This window comes from Oncorhynchus gorbuscha, linkage group LG19 (genome assembly GCF_021184085.1).
Source record: "Oncorhynchus gorbuscha isolate QuinsamMale2020 ecotype Even-year linkage group LG19, OgorEven_v1.0, whole genome shotgun sequence".
In the NCBI taxonomy this organism is placed as follows: Eukaryota; Metazoa; Chordata; class Actinopteri; order Salmoniformes; family Salmonidae; genus Oncorhynchus; species Oncorhynchus gorbuscha.
This window is the reverse complement of record NC_060191.1, coordinates 52,455,239-52,474,335: the sequence shown is the minus strand read 5'-3', so window position 1 is coordinate 52,474,335 and position 19,097 is coordinate 52,455,239. Positions and strand designations below refer to the sequence as shown.

The window sequence follows — 19,097 nt, the reverse complement described above, 5'->3', positions numbered from 1 at the left end:
TTTATTTTATTTTGATTTGATTTGATTTTTGATTTGACCAGAGTACAGTACATTCTGTACTAAATGGGTAGTATCTTGAGGTATGTGAGTGTTATCCTATTGTAAGGAAATCGTTTTTTTTTCTACTCCATGGAAGTGTCCTGTTTTTAAACTGATGTTTTAGGAATCCGTATTTGTTTTATTATTAGAAGCCTCTGTTTTCAACTACCTCTGAAGTGTGAATGTATAGTGGACTACTAGAGCATAGCGAAATACTCTAAAGGCGAATTGGTCCATAATTAACTCATTATAACACAATCAAATTCTTGTTTATTAAGTGTGCTCCAATGTTGGAATGTGGAAGTGTGTAATTAATTTGAGTGTGTCTGACTGAAACTCGAAAGGCTGCTCTGACATACTTATAGTAAGTAGGCCTACCCCAGCAGAGGAGCCCAAAACCGTTTCAAGTGTTGTTTTTAGTAATCTAGCAGGCAGTCAAAACAGCAACACGAAGAAGCCTCAAAGAAAGGTTATTCTGTTCCCAATCTGTTGGACTGAGAGGAAAGGGACTGCTGGAGAAAATATCCATAAATCAAATCGAACGTATTTATACAGCCCTTCTTCCATCAGCTGATATCTCAAAGTGCTGTACAGAAACCCAGCCTAAAACCTCAAACAGCAAGCAATGCAGGTGTAGAAGCACCTCAGCAGCCCTTAGCAGGGTTGGGTCCTCTCCAATATCCATGGCTCATCTCCAATTCAAAACGCACATAAATAACGGCACTGTGATTAGTAATCCCATCAGAGGGAAAACAGGCCACTTTGCGGAACATGGAGGGTTTTTTGCAATTCTAGTAAACATTCCCAATTGCCTCAGCATCCTGGTCATGATTCGGTGCAAATGAGGAGAGGCAGTCATTCATTTCTGGTGGCGGGAGGGGTAGGCGGGAGGAGAGAGAGATATGTGGTGCAGACAACTGGCTGATAAATTCACCCTCATTCTAGCAGCTGTCTCAGAGTGCAAAGCGCCAGTATTGCCACACATGGCTGTCCTCCTGTTCCTACGTCAGAACACACTGAATGACACAGTCAAAGATAATTAATTACAGGGCCTTCAGAGGTCTGTGAACTCAAATGCCGGGATGTTACAGCAGCGGCCTGAGATGGGCCCCATCAACAAGCAGCTCATAACGCAAGACACAGAGAAGAAACTCTGCCGGTAACATTTAGTAGTTGGGGGTTGAAATCAAGAAATATAATCTAAGTTCCTCTCTTCATTCCTTCCAAGAAGTTAGGAAAGGGCACCATTTGATTCAAATTCCTTTTTTCTTTGAACTTCTCTCTCTCTTTTTATTTTCTCACCGAAAGACATGAAAGGGGCAGTGGAAAGCAGGACAGCGCCAGGCCCCTGATTCCTCTCCCCTGAGTCACCGATGTCTGGAGCGGCCCTGTCCTTTTCAAAGAGGAACCAGTCATTAAGAATGAAAATAGCTCTCTTTCTCACACTCCCATTCAATGCCTTATGAGTTACATACATGTCCAGCTCGGTCATTAAGCCCTGCTCTCTAAGAAGCGAAGCTCTTTCAAGGACATCTGTGAGTAAAAAGCAATCATATCATTGGGCATTATTAGTGCTTCACTGTTTCAAGGCTCCTCTGCATCGTAGCAGGGCTTCTAAAGTTTTAGGCCTTCTAATGTAATCTCTTTTATCTCTGAAGACAATCTCTCACTCAAGTTTCATCATGTTTCTGATCTGATGTCAGATGTCTGATGCTGCTTTGACAAGGCTTTGACTGAATAGAGATGTACAGAGACATTTCCCCTCGGAAAAGCATCTCTCCTGTACTCTATTATCTTATGCAGATTGTGCCATGTTCACTGCAGATCAATGTTGGGGACTGCTCAATCTCATGTTCCACTGTACTGGCAGGTTAGAGGCTCTTTGTGCTCGTTGTGTCTTCTTAAGTGTGACAGAGAGACTAGGGGAGCTTCTAGCCTATAGTGGTGGTAGACATGGGATTTCACAATACAGAATGTTTACCTTTGGTTTAGTGTAGGCTACCATAGTCACTTTGTACAGTACATACCAGTCATGGGTCAACCAATAGAACACTAGACATAGACAAAATTAGAATGCACAAACAGTAAACATAGTGACAGTAGCCATTAACAACAGGGAATGTAGAATGTACTCTGCCACCATCTGACATAGTCTTAGCTGAAATGTTCTCTATGCACAATAGCTGTGCTATACAAATACAATCACTTTGGCAGTAGATTGACATACGATTGTCGAGATTGCACAGCACATGAACACACAACTCGATGCTTTTCACAAATAAATAAAGAGCAAGTGGAGTAAATGGCATCAGACATCGTCAGATGAACATTAGAGGAAAATCAAAAGTACCTGACAAGGTCTCAGCGGCTCCTGTTGCAGCAGTAGAGAAGGAGGAGGAGAGGAAAGGAAAAAAGAAAGTCAGAACAATTGTAAGCAGAGGCCCATATTCATGATAAGACAGAACAATTGTAAGCAGAGGCCCATATTCATGATAAGACAGAACAATTGTAAGCAGAGGCCCATATTCATGATAAGACAGAACAATTGTAAGCAGAGGCCCATATTCATGATAAGACGGACACATTCATTCATAATTCCAACACGGAAGGTAACTCTGTCAAAACTCATCTCATTTTGGATGAGTCATAATCCACTGGTTTAAGCGCTTCCTCTTTTTAATTTTAGAGACTGGCATAAATCCCGAATATGTGTCAACTGAAATACTGAAAATTCCAATGTAATTTAGAGTGTATAGCTTTACAACTCCACACAAAAAAAATCTAAACTTTTCAGCACCTCTTTTACAACTACTGTAAAGTTTCAGTCGTTTGGGGGATATTAATATGGAACAGCTCAGGGGTAGCTAGTTAGCTATCTGTGGACTTGTTTTTCCCAACTCTCTCTGTTTGAGATTCCTGCCAGCCCAGGGGTAGAGCAGCCTCAGCCTAGTGAAGGTCCCCTGAGAGCCCTGGGGCACACCGGAATTTGCACGCTCGGAACAGTGGCCAGCCACCAGAGACTGGTATCTCACACCAGCAGGCCAAGGGAGACTGGCATGTTCTCAACTCCCCACGGCACCACCCTGGGCATCCTGGACTCATAGCACCGCTCTGAGTGGGCTCAGAGCAGCTCCATGGGGCCCTACCCTGGGGATAGCTACCATCATTCACACACACAGACCAACTGCCATTCATAAAACAACTCCACTGAATGCATAGTCTTATCGGCATCCTATTTCTAACATCACAGCTTGTTATAGTAAGCCTATTGATGCAGGCTAACATCTAATTGGACAATTTCGTAGAGCAAGCAGGCACACACTAGTGTTCTTGCCTGAGGTATCATCTTTGACCTAACCTGAATGGAAGGCATGTCGTTGTTATACTCTCTCAGCCTGAATCCCCACAGGAGACACAAACCAGCACATAATAATAAAGGTACATGTCAGATTACAAATCATACAGAAAGTCGACTGAAAAAAAAAAAATCTGTATTCTCAGTCTAGTTTAAAACTATATTAATGTGTCAAAGTGTACAACCACAGACAGGACTACTATAAATACCCGCTGGTCCTGTTTCCTGTCCACTGCTCCCCCTGTTACCCCTATCCCCAATACTCCCCTGTACCTGGAGCACATTAGGCAGGAGTTATGAGGTGCCAGCCAGGCTGTGATTAGATGTCATGGCTGTCTCTCTGCTTAGACAGCACTGATAGACAGATTTCAGGGGAAATGCGTGTGATGCTATTCCCTGCAAGTGGCAGCCTCCACCGCAATCTGTCAATCATAGAGGATGAGGCCAGACAGGCCCACCGTCCTCCAAATAAAGCCTGTCCTTGTCTGGGCCTGCTCTCCTCCTCTTCTACACATATTCCTTAGACTTAAGACAGAATCTACAAATGTCTGATATGCTGTTGTATGAATGTATTACCTGACAGATAGTAAAATCTACAAACTATCTGAGCATTAGATAGTATGTGCATGCTTTCAGACAATACTAGCAGTGTTCAGCAGGCTGTCATCTGGGTGAATCCACAGAGCTGCAGTACACTCTGTCAGCCAGACTGATATCTCTGGAGACGGTCTCTCTTGCTGAGGGTGGAAGAGAGCAGCCTCTCTTTCCAGGCTTCTGGGTATAATAGCATTTGGGGAAAGGTAACATTCCCTCTCTATGCTGTCAAGGAAACATTTTTCCTTCTTATTTCTGGCCATGATCTGCAGCTTATCGCATGTTATCTGTGTGTGTGTTCACAACGCATGTGTGGCAACAGCAGGAGGAGGATGCTGGGATGCTGTGCGGCCCAGGCAGTCTCCTCTCCTCAGTGACTCAGCTTCTGGCGCGTGTGTGTGTGTGTGTGTGTGTGTGTGTGTGTGTGTGTGTGTGTGTGTGTGTGTGTGTGTGTGTGTGTGTGTGTGTGTGTGTGTGTGTGTGTGTGTGTGTGTGTGTGTGTGTGTGTGTGTGTGTGTGTGTGTGTGTGTGTGTGTGTGTGTGTGTGTGTGTGTGTGTGTGTGTGTGTGTGTGTGTGTGTGTGTGTGTGTGTCCCACTGTGCTTTCATTTAATTAAAAGGCTGGGAGGAGGGATGCAGACCTTTTTCTTAAAGGACATTTGGTGGAAAAGCCAGCACCTGCTGAGTAGACCCAAGGAACACAGATTGGCCGCTGTGGTCATCATTTTCCAAACAGCAAGCCATCAGATGGTTTAAGACCTATTCTCAAAAGTAAGAACACTGTCCAGTTACCTTCAGTGACGTCTAAGATTTGTGTTCTAGCCCATGTCTAGCCACAATTACTGCTCACAATCTCCTGTGTTTACATTTTCCAAATAAGCAGCTTTAAAAAATTGAAATACTGTACATTCAATCTGGGATTAGATTGTGATATTACTGTAGTAACCACTCTCACTCATGCTTAGTTCATGTCATCTTTGTCTCAGCCTCAAGTCAAATACCATAATATTGTTAGGTTCTAATTTTCAAAGTACAAACTCAACAGACACTATGAAAGCTTTAAACCAAGTGTATTCTTCCCAGAGAGTCAATACAGCTGCATTAGACAGAGACATGGTTTCTCCCATGGTAGTATACAGACCCCACCTTGGATGGAGCCTCCTCGTTATCGCTACACATTGCATCCTTATTGCTAGGCAAGGAGCTGAGTGATATGGGCCTTAAACGGTTCCTCCCCTTATCAGTACCGCCACATGTGATCCTTTTCCCTCACTCAGCCCCTCCCAAGCTTCATTATGGCTCCCTTCTTGTCTCTTTTATAACTAATGATTAATAAAAGTTCAAGCTCAAAAGCCAAACGTATCAATAGACACTGAGTGTACAAAACATTATGGACAACTGCTCTTTCCAGGACATAGTGTCATGTTTGTCATTTATTATCTTGTCTTGTCCCTGTGCTTCCCATGCTATTCGTTTCCCTCTGCTGGTCTTATTTGGTTCTTTCCCTCCTTCTAGCCCTCTCTCTCCCCCTCCCTCTCTCACTCTCTCGCTCTCTCTTCTCTCTATCGTTCCGTTCCTGCTCCCAGCTGTTCCTATTCCCCTAATCATCATTTAGTCTTCCCACACCTGTTCCCGATCCTTTCCCCTGATTAGAGTCCCTATTTATTCCTTTGTGATCCGTTCCTGTCCCGTCGGTTCCTTGTATTGTATTCACCATGCTGTGATTGCGTTTCGCCCTGTCCTGTCGTGTTTTTGCTGTGATTGTGTATCGCCCTGTCCTGTCGTGTTTTTTGCCTTCATCAGATGCTGCGTGTGAGCAGGTGTCTCTGTCGACTACGGCCTGCGCCTACCCGGCGACCTGCAGTCTGTGGCCGCTTCTCCAGTTGTTTCCCTCTACAAGTCTAGAGGATTTCTGTTATTCCGTTTTGGACTTAAATAAACTCTGTTTCTGTTAAGTCGCTTTTGGGTCCTCTTTCACCTGCATGACAGAAGGAACCGACCAAGGAATGGACCCAGCGACTTCAGACGCTCGTTACACTGCCGTCGAGATCCAAGGAGCCATGCTCGGCAGACACGAGCAGGAATTGTCCGCTGCTCGCCATGCCGTGGAGAACCTGGCCGCTCAGGTTTCCGACCTCTCTGGACAGTTCCAGAGTCTACGTCTCGTGCCACCTGTTACTTCCTGGCCTGCCGAGCCTCCAGAACCTAGGGTTAATAACCCACCTTGCTACTCCGGGCAGCCCACTGAGTGCCGCTCCTTTCTCACGCAGTGTGAGATTGTGTTCTCTCTCCAACCCAACACATACTCTAGAGAGAGAGCTCGGGTTGCTTACGTCATTTCACTCCTTACTGGCCGGGCTCGAGAATGGGGCACAGCTATCTGGGAGGCAAGGGCTGATTGCTCTAACAAATTCCAGAACTTTAAAGAGGAGATGATTCGGGTTTTTGACCGTTCAGTTTTTGGTGGGGAGGCTTCTAGGGCCCTGGCTTCCTTATGCCAAGGTGAACGGTCCATAACGGATTATTCCATTGAGTTTCGCACTCTTGCTGCCTCTAGTGAGTGGAACGAGCCGGCGCTGCTCGCTCGTTTTCTGGAGGGACTCCACGCAGTGGTTAAGGATGAGATTCTCTCCCGGGAGGTTCCTTCAGATGTGGACTCTTTGATTGCTCTCGCCATCCGCATAGAACGACGGGTAGATCTTCGTCACCGGGCTCGTGGAAGAGAGCTCGCATCAACGGTGTTTCCCTGCTCCGCATCGCAACCATCTCCCTCCTCTGGCTTTGAGACTGAGCCCATGCAGCTGGGAGGGATTCGCATCTCGAATAAGGAGAGGGAACGGAGGATCACCAACCGCCTGTGCCTCTATTGCGGAGTTGCTGGACATTTTGTTAATTCATGTCCAGTAAGAGGCCAGAGCCCATCAGTAAGCGGAGGGCTACTGGTGAGCGCTACTACTCAGTCCTCTTCATCTAGATCTTGTACTACTATGTCGGTCCATCTACGCTGGACCGGTTCGGTGCTACATGCAGTGCCTTGATTGACTCTGGGGCTGAGGGTTGTTTCATGGACGAAGCATGGGTTCGGAAACATAACATTCCTTTCAGACCGTTAGACAAGCCTACGCCCATGTTTGCCTTAGATGGTAGTCATCTTCCCAGTATCAAATTTGAGACACTACCTTTAACTCTCACAGTATCTGGTAACCACAGTGAGACTATTTTTTTTGATTTTCCGTTCACCGTTTACACCTGTTGTTTTGGGTCATCCCTGGCTAGTATGTCATAATCCTTCTATTAATTGGTCTAGTAATTCTATCCTATCCTGGAACATTTCTTGTCATGTGAAGTGTTTAATGTCTGCCATCCCTCCCGTTTCTTCTCTCCCTACTTCTCAGGAGGAACCTGGCGATTTGACAGGAGTGCCGGAGGAATATCATGATCTGCGCACGGTCTTCAGTCGGTCCCGAGCCAACTCCCTTCCTCCTCACCGGTCGTATGATTGTAGTATTGATCTCCTTCCAGGGACCACGCCTCCTCGAGGTAGACTATACTCTCTGTCGGCTCCCGAACGTAAGGCTCTCGAGGATTATTTGTCTCTTGACGCCGGTACCATAGTGCCTTCTTCTTCTCCGGCCGGGGCGGGGTTCTTTTTTTGTTAAGAAGAAGGACGGTACTCTGCGCCCCTGCGTGGATTATCGAGGGCTGAATGACATAACGGTTAAGAATCGTTATCCGCTTCCCCTTATGTCATCAGCCTTCGAGATTCTGCAGGGAGCCAGGTGCTTTACTAAGTTGGACCTTCGTAACGCTTACCATCTCGTGCGCATCAGAGAGGGGGACGAGTGGAAAACGGCGTTTAACACTCCGTTAGGGCATTTTGAGTACCGGGTTCTGCCGTTCGGTCTCGCCAATGCGCCAGCTGTTTTTCAGGCATTAGTTAATGATGTTCTGAGAGACATGCTGAACATTTTTTGTTTTTGTCTATCTTGACGATATCCTGATTTTTTCTCCGTCACTCGAGATTCATGTTCAGCACGTTCGACGTGTTCTACAGCGCCTTTTAGAGAATTGTCTCTACGTAAAGGCTGAGAAGTGCTCTTTTCATGTCTCCTCCGTTACTTTTCTCGGTTCCGTTATTTCCACTGAAGGCATTCAGATGGATTCCGCTAAGGTCCAAGCTGTCAGTGATTGGCCCGTTCCAAGGTCACGTGTCGAGTTGCAGCGCTTTTAGGTTTCGCTAATTTCTATCGGCGTTTCATTCGTAATTTCGGTCAAGTTGCTGCCCCTCTCACAGCTCTTACTTCTGTCAAGACGTGTTTTAAGTGGTCCGGTTCCGCCCAGGAGCTTTTGATCTTCTAAAAGAACGTTTACGTCCGCTCCTATCCTCGTTACTCCTGACGTCACTAGACAATTTATTGTCGAGGTTGACGCTTCAGAGGTAGGCGTGGGAGCCATTCTATCCCAGCGCTTCCAGTCTGACGATAAGGTTCATCCTTGCGCTTATTTTCTCATCGCCTGTCGCCATCTGAGCGCAACTATGATGTGGGTAACCGTGAACTGCTCGCCATCCGCTTAGCCCTAGGCGAATGGCGACAGTGGTTGGAGGGGGCGACCGTTCCTTTTGTCGTTTGGACAGACCATAAGAACCTTGAGTACATCCGTTCTGCCAAACGACTTAATGCCCGTCAAGCTCGTTGGGCGTTGTTTTTCGCTCGTTTCGAGTTTGTGATTTCTTACCGTCCGGGTAGCAAGAACACCAAGCCTGATGCCTTATCCCGTCTGTTTAGTTCTTCTGTGGCTTCTACTGATCTCGAGGGATTCTTCCTTATGGGCGTGTTGTCGGGTTGACAGTCTGGGGAATTGAAAGACAGGTTAAGCAAGCACTCACGCACACTGCGTCGCCGCGCGCTTGTCCTAGTAACCTCCTTTTCGTTCCTGTTTCCACTCGTCTGGCTGTTCTTCAGTGGGCTCACTCTGCCAAGTTAGCTGGTCATCCCGGTGTTCGAGGCACTCTTGCGTCTATTCGCCAGCGCTTTTGGTGGCCGACTCAGGAGCGTGACACGCGCCGTTTCGTGGCTGCGTGTTCAGACTGCGCGCAGAAGAAGTCTGGTAATTTTTTTTTCTGCTTCTGCTCCTGGTCTTGCTGGGTCTCAGTCTGTTCCCTGCCATCGCATCTCTCCTGTTCTTGTCCCTGCCCTTGCTGTGTCTCAGTCTGTCCCTAGTTCTCTTTTTTTTTTTAGAGTAGTACCCTAGTTTCCCTTTTTATCGTTTTTCGTTACGGTCCTGAGGAGAGGAGTTGGGTTCTTTCTCGGGACGTGCTGGACCGTTTGATCTATGATTTCCTCCGTTGCCGCCAGTGTTCCTCCTCGAGAGCGCCAGGAGGCGCTCGGTGAGTGGGGGGGTACTGTCATGTTTGTCATTTATTATCTTGTCTTGTCCCTGTGCTTCCCATGCTATTCGTTTCCCTCTGCTGGTCTTATTTGGTTCTTTCCTCCTTCTAGCCCTCTCTCTCCCCTCCCTCTCTCACTCTCTCGCTCTCTCTTCTCTCTATCGTTCCGTTCCTGCTCCCAGCTGTTCCTATTCCCCTAATCATCATTTAGTCTTCCCACACCTGTTCCCGATCCTTTCCCCTGATTAGAGTCCCTATTTATTCCTTTGTGATCCGTTCCTGTCCCGTCGGTTCCTTGTATTGTATTCACCATGCTGTGATTGCGTTTCGCCCTGTCCTGTCGTGTTTTTGCTGTGATTGTGTATCGCCCTGTCCTGTCGTGTTTTTTGCCTTCATCAGATGCTGCGTGTGAGCAGGTGTCTCTGTCGACTACGGCCTGCGCCTACCCGAAGCGACCTGCAGTCTGTGGCCGCTTCTCCAGTTGTTTCCCCTCTACAAGTCTAGAGGATTTCTGTTATTCCGTTTTGGACTTAAATAAACTCTGTTTCTGTTAAGTCGCTTTTGGGTCCTCTTTCACCTGCATGACACATAGACTATGATCACTTGTCAATCAGTGTAAATGAAGGGGAGGAGACAGGCTAAATAAGATGTTCTAAGCCTTGAGACAATTGAGACATGGATTGTGTATGTGTGCCATTCTGAGGGTGAATGGGCAAGACAAAAGATTGAAGTGCCTTTGAATGGGGTATGGTAGTAAGTGCCAGATGCACCAGTTTGTATCAAGAACTGCAACCAGGCTGGGTTTTACACACTCAACAGTCTCCGATGTGTATTAAGAATTGTCCACCATCCAAAGGAGATCCAGCCAACTTTTTATTGTTTTATTAAACCTTTATTTAACTAGGCAAGTCAGTTAAGAACAAATTCGTATTTAAAATGACAGCCAAACCCAAACCCGGACGACGCTGGGCCAATTGTGCTCCGCCCTATGGGACTTCCAATCAAGGCCGGTTGTGATTCAGCCTGGAATCGGGAGCCCCGACTTGACACAACTGTGGGAAGCATTGGAGTCAACATGGGCCAGCATGCCTGTGGAATGCTTTTGACACCTTGTAGAGTCCATGCCCTGACAAATTGAGACTGTTCTGAGGGCAAAAGGGGGGTGTGCAACTCAATATTGGGAAGGTGTTCTTAATGTTTTGTATACTCAGTGTAGTACACTGTGCAAACCCTGGAGAAAATGTAACACTCCAGCTATCTGTATAGTTGCCTGCAGCAGAGCGCTTTAGAGGGAGGTTTAGAGAGAGGTGTCAAGAGCAGCTATAGCTAAACAGAGAGAGCTGCTCTGGTACCCCACCGTTTTCTCAGATATGGCTTAATCCAGGTATCTGCTTGCCTGTGGAATATCTGTGAAAACACTTACCTATAGCACCAGAGGGAATGCTCAGGCTAATTCCTCTCAGTGGCAGACAGAAACATATTAATACATCTACAGGCTGTTCCTTCAATATACTGTAGTCAAAGAGGATTCAATATGTATCCCCACTTAAACAGTTTTCCCATGGCCAGAGGAGGTTTAACTGCACCCTATTGATGGAACATACAAACAGACACTGATGGTCAGATATGACAACCTCTCCCTGGATATGGCTGATTCCATGCTCAGAATATTAACATGGGCCTTTTGCACCCCTGAGTACAAGCACACACACACACATGTATGCAGGCACGTACACACAAACACGCGAGCAGATGTGGCTCACACACACACACACACACACACACACACACACACACACACACACACACACACACACACACACACACACACACACACACACACACACACACACACACACACACACACACACACACACACACACACACACACACACACACACACACACACACACACACACACACACACACACACACACACACACACACACACACACACACACACACACACACACAGAGTTGAAGCCTGACACGTTCAGAGGGATTGAACAGTACGCTCCCATGGTGAGTTCACAGTGTGATTTTCTGGTATTCAAGGGCTAGTTGGTAAGGAGGCTGATGTATGTGAGGATCTTGCAAAGATTGCATCATGTTTGTCTGAAAGCATTTGCAATACGTGTTTATCAGTTCTTCAATTGGAACTTCAAGTCCTCTCTGTAACACGAAAGTAATGTCTTCATTCTAAGAGCAGAAATGAAACAGAAAACATAGAAGCTCACAGAGAACTCTGCCCCTGCCTGTCTCAGGTGCCACTCACTGTCCGTGGTTGTGTTAGAGATACACACCTCTGACTGGATGCCCAGCAGCCCCGCCAACTGCCATCTCTCACTCTAAACACATCACATATACAAAGCTTTCCCTGCAAGTTGTAAAGACCTGTGCTATATATCTGTGCAGAATACCGGCATCCTTTATTAATAAAAAAAATGAACAAAGAAACCAATAAAGCCACGAACTATCGCTATGTCACCATGACACTTTAAAATGACTCTGATGTTGGACATAGCAAAATATAAATGACCACAGAACAGCATTTTTCACCCAAGAAAATGGAACCGAACCATTATACAACAACAGTGACATCTCAGCCTCCCACAGTCATCCAAAATAGATTTAAAGGGGTTCAAAGGTTTTGAACAAAACAACCAATATCAGTATAATCATGATTTTGCGTTGTGTTACGCTAGCACGAATGGTTGGGTAAGCACTGACTTCAAGGCTGCCGTTACAATAGGCAATGTACGCACCCACAAAACCACACAGGTTTAGAGAGGAACAGATCATAGTGAATGCGTAAACCCTGGCTGTGAGACACATCACATCTTATTCACGGTGTCTGTTCAGCTAAAGCCCTGTCTTCCATCTTGCTCCAGAGGGAGAGATCACACAGAGCCTTGATTCTTTTCAACCCGGTCTCAGGTGGAGGCGAAGCGGCAGCAGGAGCGTTAGTGTTAATGCCGCTGGAGAGAACACAAAGCTCTGACTCAATGCACAGCTCGCCTCTGATTGCATTGTGCTCACATGCAGCTTCTTTAAATCAAAACTTGGAAAGAGTCTTCATTGCCTATTTTCTTTTAGTTTTGGGTACATTGTTCCCCTTCATCTATTGTGGTGCCATGCAAGGGGCATACCAATGCTGTGCTGACACCTGACGGGACAGGTTGGGATGTGTGTGTGTTCTTGCGTGCATGTGTGTGTGTATATGCATGCGTGTGTGCACATGTGCATATGCTTGCGTGGGTTCATGTGTGTACATGCATGTGTATGTGAATGTGTGTGGGGGGAAATTAGGACTTCAGTAGAAGCCTCTGACAGCCTGTCCAGCAAGGAGAGAGGGGTCAGGGATGTAAGAGGGGCTGGAGATGGGTCAGGAGGCAGCTGCTGCACCACCGCTCACTGTCTGGAATCTCTCACAGAATATTAAACCACTGGGGCCTCAGGCAAGACGCTCCCTCGCCTCATTTATGGAAAACACAAAGCCATCTCAAAGGGTATTGCTATTTGATAACTCTGTCTGCATTGTGATGGAGTATGGCCATGAGCCATGAGATTTGAGTTTTGAGACAACTTGACAAAATGTGTTTTCTAACTGTTTTAAAAATCCCCTGGTTATGACATAATGACAAATCCATTCAGCTATTGTGAGTCTAACCACTGAGCATGCTATGACATTGAGGATCTGTATTACAAAGAGACAGATACATTAAATATAATCTCCATAGTTGGGCACTTCTGGTGACCTTGGTTATGGCATATCATTAATTCTATGTATGGATGATTATTTATTCCCACAACAACATGTCTTCTCTCTCTCTCTCTCTCTCTCTCTCTCTCTCTCTCTCTCTCTCTCTCTCTCTCTCTCTCTCTCTCTCTCTCTCTCTCTCTCTCTCTCTCTCTCTCTCTCTCTCTCTCTCTCTCTCTCTCTCTCTCTCTCTCTCTCTCTCTGTCTGTGTGTGTGTGCGTGCGTTGCACCTGTGCCCATTCTGTCTGTGTCTGGCCCTGGTGCTCATACTCTCATAATCACATCCATCAGCCCACAGCTCTAACTGCATCCAGGACCGCTAAATGCATCCATTTGTTTGCAGGTGTAATTTATTTTGTGTGCCTCAATCAGACACCTGTCACACACACCTGTTGCCTGTGTGTGTGGAACTCAAAAAATAATAAAAGAGGAGAGGAAGCCTTTTGTTTCTTCTGTGGGTTTATAATGAGCACACTGTTCCCAATCTTCTTCCACCATTTTTCAATTTCCTATTCCTTTTTCACAGTCAAATCACAGCTATCAATCAGGTGTGTGTGTCTGTGTGTGAGTTTGTGTGGTGTGTGTGTGTGTGTGTGTGTGTGTGTGTGTGTGTGTGTGTGTGTGTGTGTGTGTGTGTGTGTGTGTGTGTGTCTGTGTGTGTGTCTGTGTGTGTGTGTGTGTGTGTGTGTGTGTGTGTGTGTGTGTGTGTGTGTGTGTGTGTGTGTGTGTGTGTGTGTGTGTGTGTGTGTGTGTGTGTGTGTGTGTGTGTGTGTGTGTGTGTGTGTGTGTGTGTGAGTGTAGGAGGTAAACCGAGGCCGTGAACCATCTTCAACACCAGTTCTATTAGTCAGAGATTGGTGGGAAATGTGTGTGCGTGTGTGTGTGTGCGTGTGTGTGTGTGCGCGTGTGTGCGTGTGTGCGTGTGTGTGGTGGTGTGAATATACTTACCATTATAAATCGCTGTCAATACAAGGCTGTCTCCCTGCCCGTCTCCAAATGATTCACAATGTACACCGTTGAAATTACCCTCTCTATTTGAGTAAATGGATCTATTTTACACACTGTTCTTTTACAGTGGTTCAGACAGGAAACACCATGTATTCATTCAACCATTTATTAGAAAAGATTACAATATTTGCAATATCTTGGCGTTAGGCTCTGCTCTTTCGGGGTAGCTCACTGCCAGAGCATGCATAAGGACAAGATCATAATAGTAACAGAGAGTGAGCAAGGTATGCTATATCAACGAAGCAAAATCACAGCCCAAACAGACAGGGAGAGTAATGCATGTTACAGCAATAGCATGTCACCATGAACACCAGCACATAGCGTGCATGTGGCAGCCATCAGGGTTTGAGGGTGAAGCACCGGTTGACTAAATAGGCTGCCATATTAAGGTAGAGTGAATCTAATTGCCACAATATCAGCTGACCAAATACTCGGGTTTCCTGTCTGGTGTTCCTGTAACTACTGATAACACATTTTAACACATTATGCAATGTATGTATAGAGATATAGGATCTTCATTTGAAACAGTTTGCTTAGCAAGAAATTAATCCTGCAGTAACAGGAAATTTGAATTATAACGTGGATTGTATTTAATTACAGTTTTGTAGGTGTTGATAAAAAAAAATTGAAAGGTAAAAATCAAGTCTAAATTTCTGTGGAAATTACAAACTTCAGAAACCTTTTAAAATCTCAAATACACTACACATTTTAAATGTATTTAATTGCAGGAAAGTTCTCCTGCAACAGGGTGATATCATTAAGATCCTACGCCTCTATGGCCCGGCCTACACAACACAATGAAGAACACAAATACGCTACGGTGAATAAAATAATTGGCTCAGTAGATATCAAGTCAAACACCTGCATGTTCAAACCATAGGAATATTGCAATCTAACGTCAAATCGATGCATGTGGCAGCAAATACATAGTATCAGCAGGAAAAAGAGCTATTCAACTGGCAGCTTCATTAAATAGTACCGGCAAAACACCAGTCTCAACATCAACAGTGAAGAGGCGACTCCGGGATGCATGAGACTGGTGTTTTGCGGTTACTATTTAATGAAGCTGCCAGTTGAGGACTTGTGAGGCGTCTGTTTCTCTAACTAGACACTCTAATGTACTTGTCCTCTTGCTCAGTTGTGCACCGTGGCCTCCCACTCCTCTTTCCATTCTGTTTAGTACCAGTTTGCGCTGTTCTGTGAAAGGAGTAGTACACAGCTTTGCACCAGATTTGAAGTTTCTTGGCAATTTCTCGCATGGAGTAGCCATCATTTCTCAGAACAAGAATAGCCTGACAAGTTTCAGAAGAAAGGTCTTTGTTTCTGGCCATTTTGAGCCTGTAATCGAACCCACAAATGCTGATGCTCCAGATACTCAACTAGTCTAAATAAGGCCAGTTTTATTGCTTCTTTAATTAGAACAACAGTTTTCAGATTTGCTAACAGAATTGCAAAAGGGTTTTCTAATGACCAATTACCATTTTAAAAGGATAAACTTGGATTAACTAACACAACGTGGCATTGAAACACAGGAGTGATGGTTGCTGATAATGGGCCTCTCTGTATGCCTATGTAGATATTCCATAAAAAATCTGCCATTTTCACCTACAATAGTAATTTACAACATTATCAATGTTTACACTGTATTTCTGATCAATTTGATGTTATTTTAATGGACAAAAAAATAAATGTTCTTTAAAATACAAGGACATTTCTAAATGACCCCAAACTTCTGAACAGTAATGTATATGTATAAAGAAAAAAGGCAAATGGGAGGAAAGACTATTAGTGAGGACTAACTCCAGGATTATGCAGAGTCGGCGATATGCGCCAGTGTTTTACAGAGTGTATTGATTAAAACAGAGATCTATTTGAAGTGACCGCGCCAAATGGCAACTATAGTAAATTCACAATGGCAGGCTAATATACGACTTCACAGCTTGACATTTCCTCCCCTCCACACGAAGCGCTCTCTAGCTGTGTGCCAATGGCCATATGATTTAGTCCGGACTCACATGAATATTTCATATTAGCGCCTAGCTGGCTCGTGGCTTCCAGAAAATGGATTAGTTTTAGTGAGCTTTGCAGAGACAGCCAGGAAATCCCTCACACTTTTGATGAATGGCTGGATAGTTTATGTTGTATTAAAAGTGCAAAACAAATGACTATCAATCATCGGACGTTGACATGACAGCAGCTATATGCTTAACCCCTCCCATTTCTGAAATTCCCTTTCTGTGGTATTCTGCTGGATCAGCTGCCAAAGCAAATCAAATCAAATCCTGCGCTCTACAGAACAGGTCCGCTTGGAGTTCACTATTAGGCAAGCCTACTCTGAAAGAAAAAGCAAAATGTTGGTTACTATAAAATATGGGTTACCAAAGAGGGCAATTTTTGTAATGCATTAACTTTCAATAGACACAATAGTAGGCTCTAAGCTGGAGTTGAACCCTCTAGTTAATTTAGGAAACGCATGTTAGGTAACACCAACTGCTTTAAGAGCATACTAATGGTTTCAAATAAAAGGAGGAAATAGAATCCAACTATGAATGTGGTGTGATTTAAAATCAACGAAACATAGAATTAAGAATTACATTCGTTTTTCAGGATTTCTGCCTAAAAAAGTAGATCCCAGCGATGACATCTGAGTGTGCATAAGGGTAGAGTTGCTAATGAATGATTAAATCTGCTCATCATGCTCCCACTACTACCTGTGTGGAGTGGGTTTCATTTGATTGGCTGGGTAATTACCTGAACGCTGGTTAATTGCTTGTTAATGAATTTGCCCCTGATGGCGACCACATCCAACTCACGACAAGTCTGCCAATCAGCAGTTTACACATGGTGCACATGGGGACTTGCTCAGAGAGTATGCATACACATGGACACATGTATGTACTACGCACATACTACAGCCCTGCAGCTTAAATCGTCTCCATAATTAAATATAATGACAAATAACTATACATAACCCACAACTCCAAAATTCACTTATAACAACATAGCTATGATCTAAAATGAGATTTGGCCAATCTCCAGCAAGAGAGCAGATAATCAACTCCTAAATAATCCCCATGTGATAAACAGTAACTGCTATATGCCAAGCTGAGCAAAGCAGGAGCTCTTCCATTTGGATGTCCATTGAAAAACAGCAGACTTGATTGAGAGAACGAGACCACTGAGTGTCTTGGCTTCTGAGTTAGAGAGATAGACTGGCAGGGAGAAAGGGAAAGAGACACATAGAAAGACATATATAGAGAGATGCATGGGACTGACTATAACTGTTCATTCCCCCACCAGATTGATATTTTATGGTGTACGATGTGGTACAGATGACATGGAGAGGCTGAGATGAAGTGAGAGGCAGTGTGCAGGCAGGAAGAGTTCAGTGATTTATTGTGTGGTTGCATGTCTGGCATGTGGGTAAGTTTATTTCAGGTATGTTTGTGTGTGTGTGTGTGTGTGTGCGTGTGCGTGTGCTTGTGCTTGTGCGCGTGTGCGTGTGCGTGTGTGTGTGTGTGTGTGTGTGTGTGTGTGTGTGTGTGTGTGTGTGTGTGTGTGTGTGTGTGTGTGTGTGTGTGTGTGTGTGTGTGTGTGTGTGTGTGTGTGTGTGTGTGTGTGTGTGTGTGTGTGTGTGTGTGTGTGTGTGTCTGTCTATGGATGTGTGACTGTGTGAAGAAACTGGGTCTGTGTGGGTGTGTGTGAAGAAACTGGGTCTGTGTGGGTGTGTGTGAAGAAACAGTGTCTGTGTGGGTTTGCACGAGTCTACCCCCATGTGTGAATGTATGGTGGGATGCTAAGACAGAACAGAGATGGCGTATATTTGTATATGAGTCCACGCACACGTGCGTGTGGGTGTGTGCATGTGTGTGATGAGTGAGCGCTGCCTACAGTCAGACTGAGCCCATTAAAAAGTGGAGACACAGGAGGACAGATGCACCTCTCTCTGAGCCCAACATGAGGCACAGGAAACAGGCTCTTTGATCATTACCTGCCTGCCAGTCTGCCCTCCACAGGGACCGCCCATTACCACTGCTGATGTGCTGCTCTGACAAGCCACACACACACACACACACACACACACACACACACACACACACACACACACACACACACACACACACACACACACACACACACACACACACACACACACACACACACACACACACACACACACACACACACACACACACACACACACACAGAACAACACTACTCACATTCACGACTATCACTCAAACTAGTGTTGTCGTCACTCAAACCTGTCCCCCAGAGACACATATAAAATAGGTTGAGATGAATGCATTTACAGGTATTGATTGCTTTGGTGGATATACTGTATGTAAGCTACTCAGTTTTTTTCTCTCTGTCTAGAGGGCGATATAGCTGGTACACAGGCAGTATAGAAGCACTTCTCACTTCTGTTCTCACCTACAGGGTGAGAGGGGTAACTGGAAAACATATCACTCACAGACTACTATGAGAGTCTCATTAGCTGACAATGTCATGTCGCCCCCCCACGCCCCCTCCCCACAACACGGCCAATAGTCTATCTCCTTGATGTGGTTTAGCTCCATCAACCTGTACCAGGGGGGTGAGGACCAGCCACAAACTGTGTTTACTCTGTTGATGGGATGGATGATACGAGAGCTGCAGGTTATTGGCACAACTGAACTGGATTTCAGGTGAACTCATTTTATTGTTTGCTCAGAGAGGTCATTCGTGAAATAGCCATCACATAGATCTTCCAGCAGAGATATAGAATGCATCACACAGATTTTATCAGACTCCCAGCATTAGCCATCAGACAGGAGGCATCAGACATCAGCACACATCATCAAACAGTCGCCATTAAACAAACAGCATCGGCAGAGATGCTCCTCTGTGACTCAGAGCCTGTTAGCTCTACATTCCCTCACTGGAACTTATTTTGTCTTTACAGACACACTG

At 45.3% G+C, this 19,097-nt stretch overlaps 1 protein-coding gene across 4 annotated transcripts in view; it reads right to left on the bottom strand.

Moving 5' to 3' along the window:
- LOC124005788 (cell adhesion molecule 1-like) overlaps positions 1-19,097 on the bottom strand; it is a 181,903-nt gene that overhangs the window by 55,633 nt on the left and 107,173 nt on the right. For 3 of the 4 annotated variants that reach the window (XM_046315335.1, XM_046315337.1, XM_046315338.1), the window contains exon 2: positions 2,390-2,410. The exons of the other annotated variant lie outside the window; for it this stretch is intronic. In XM_046315335.1, the coding sequence (XP_046171291.1) occupies positions 2,390-2,410 (21 nt within the window). The remainder of the gene's footprint in view (positions 1-2,389; positions 2,411-19,097) is intronic. 4 annotated transcript variants of the gene reach the window in all.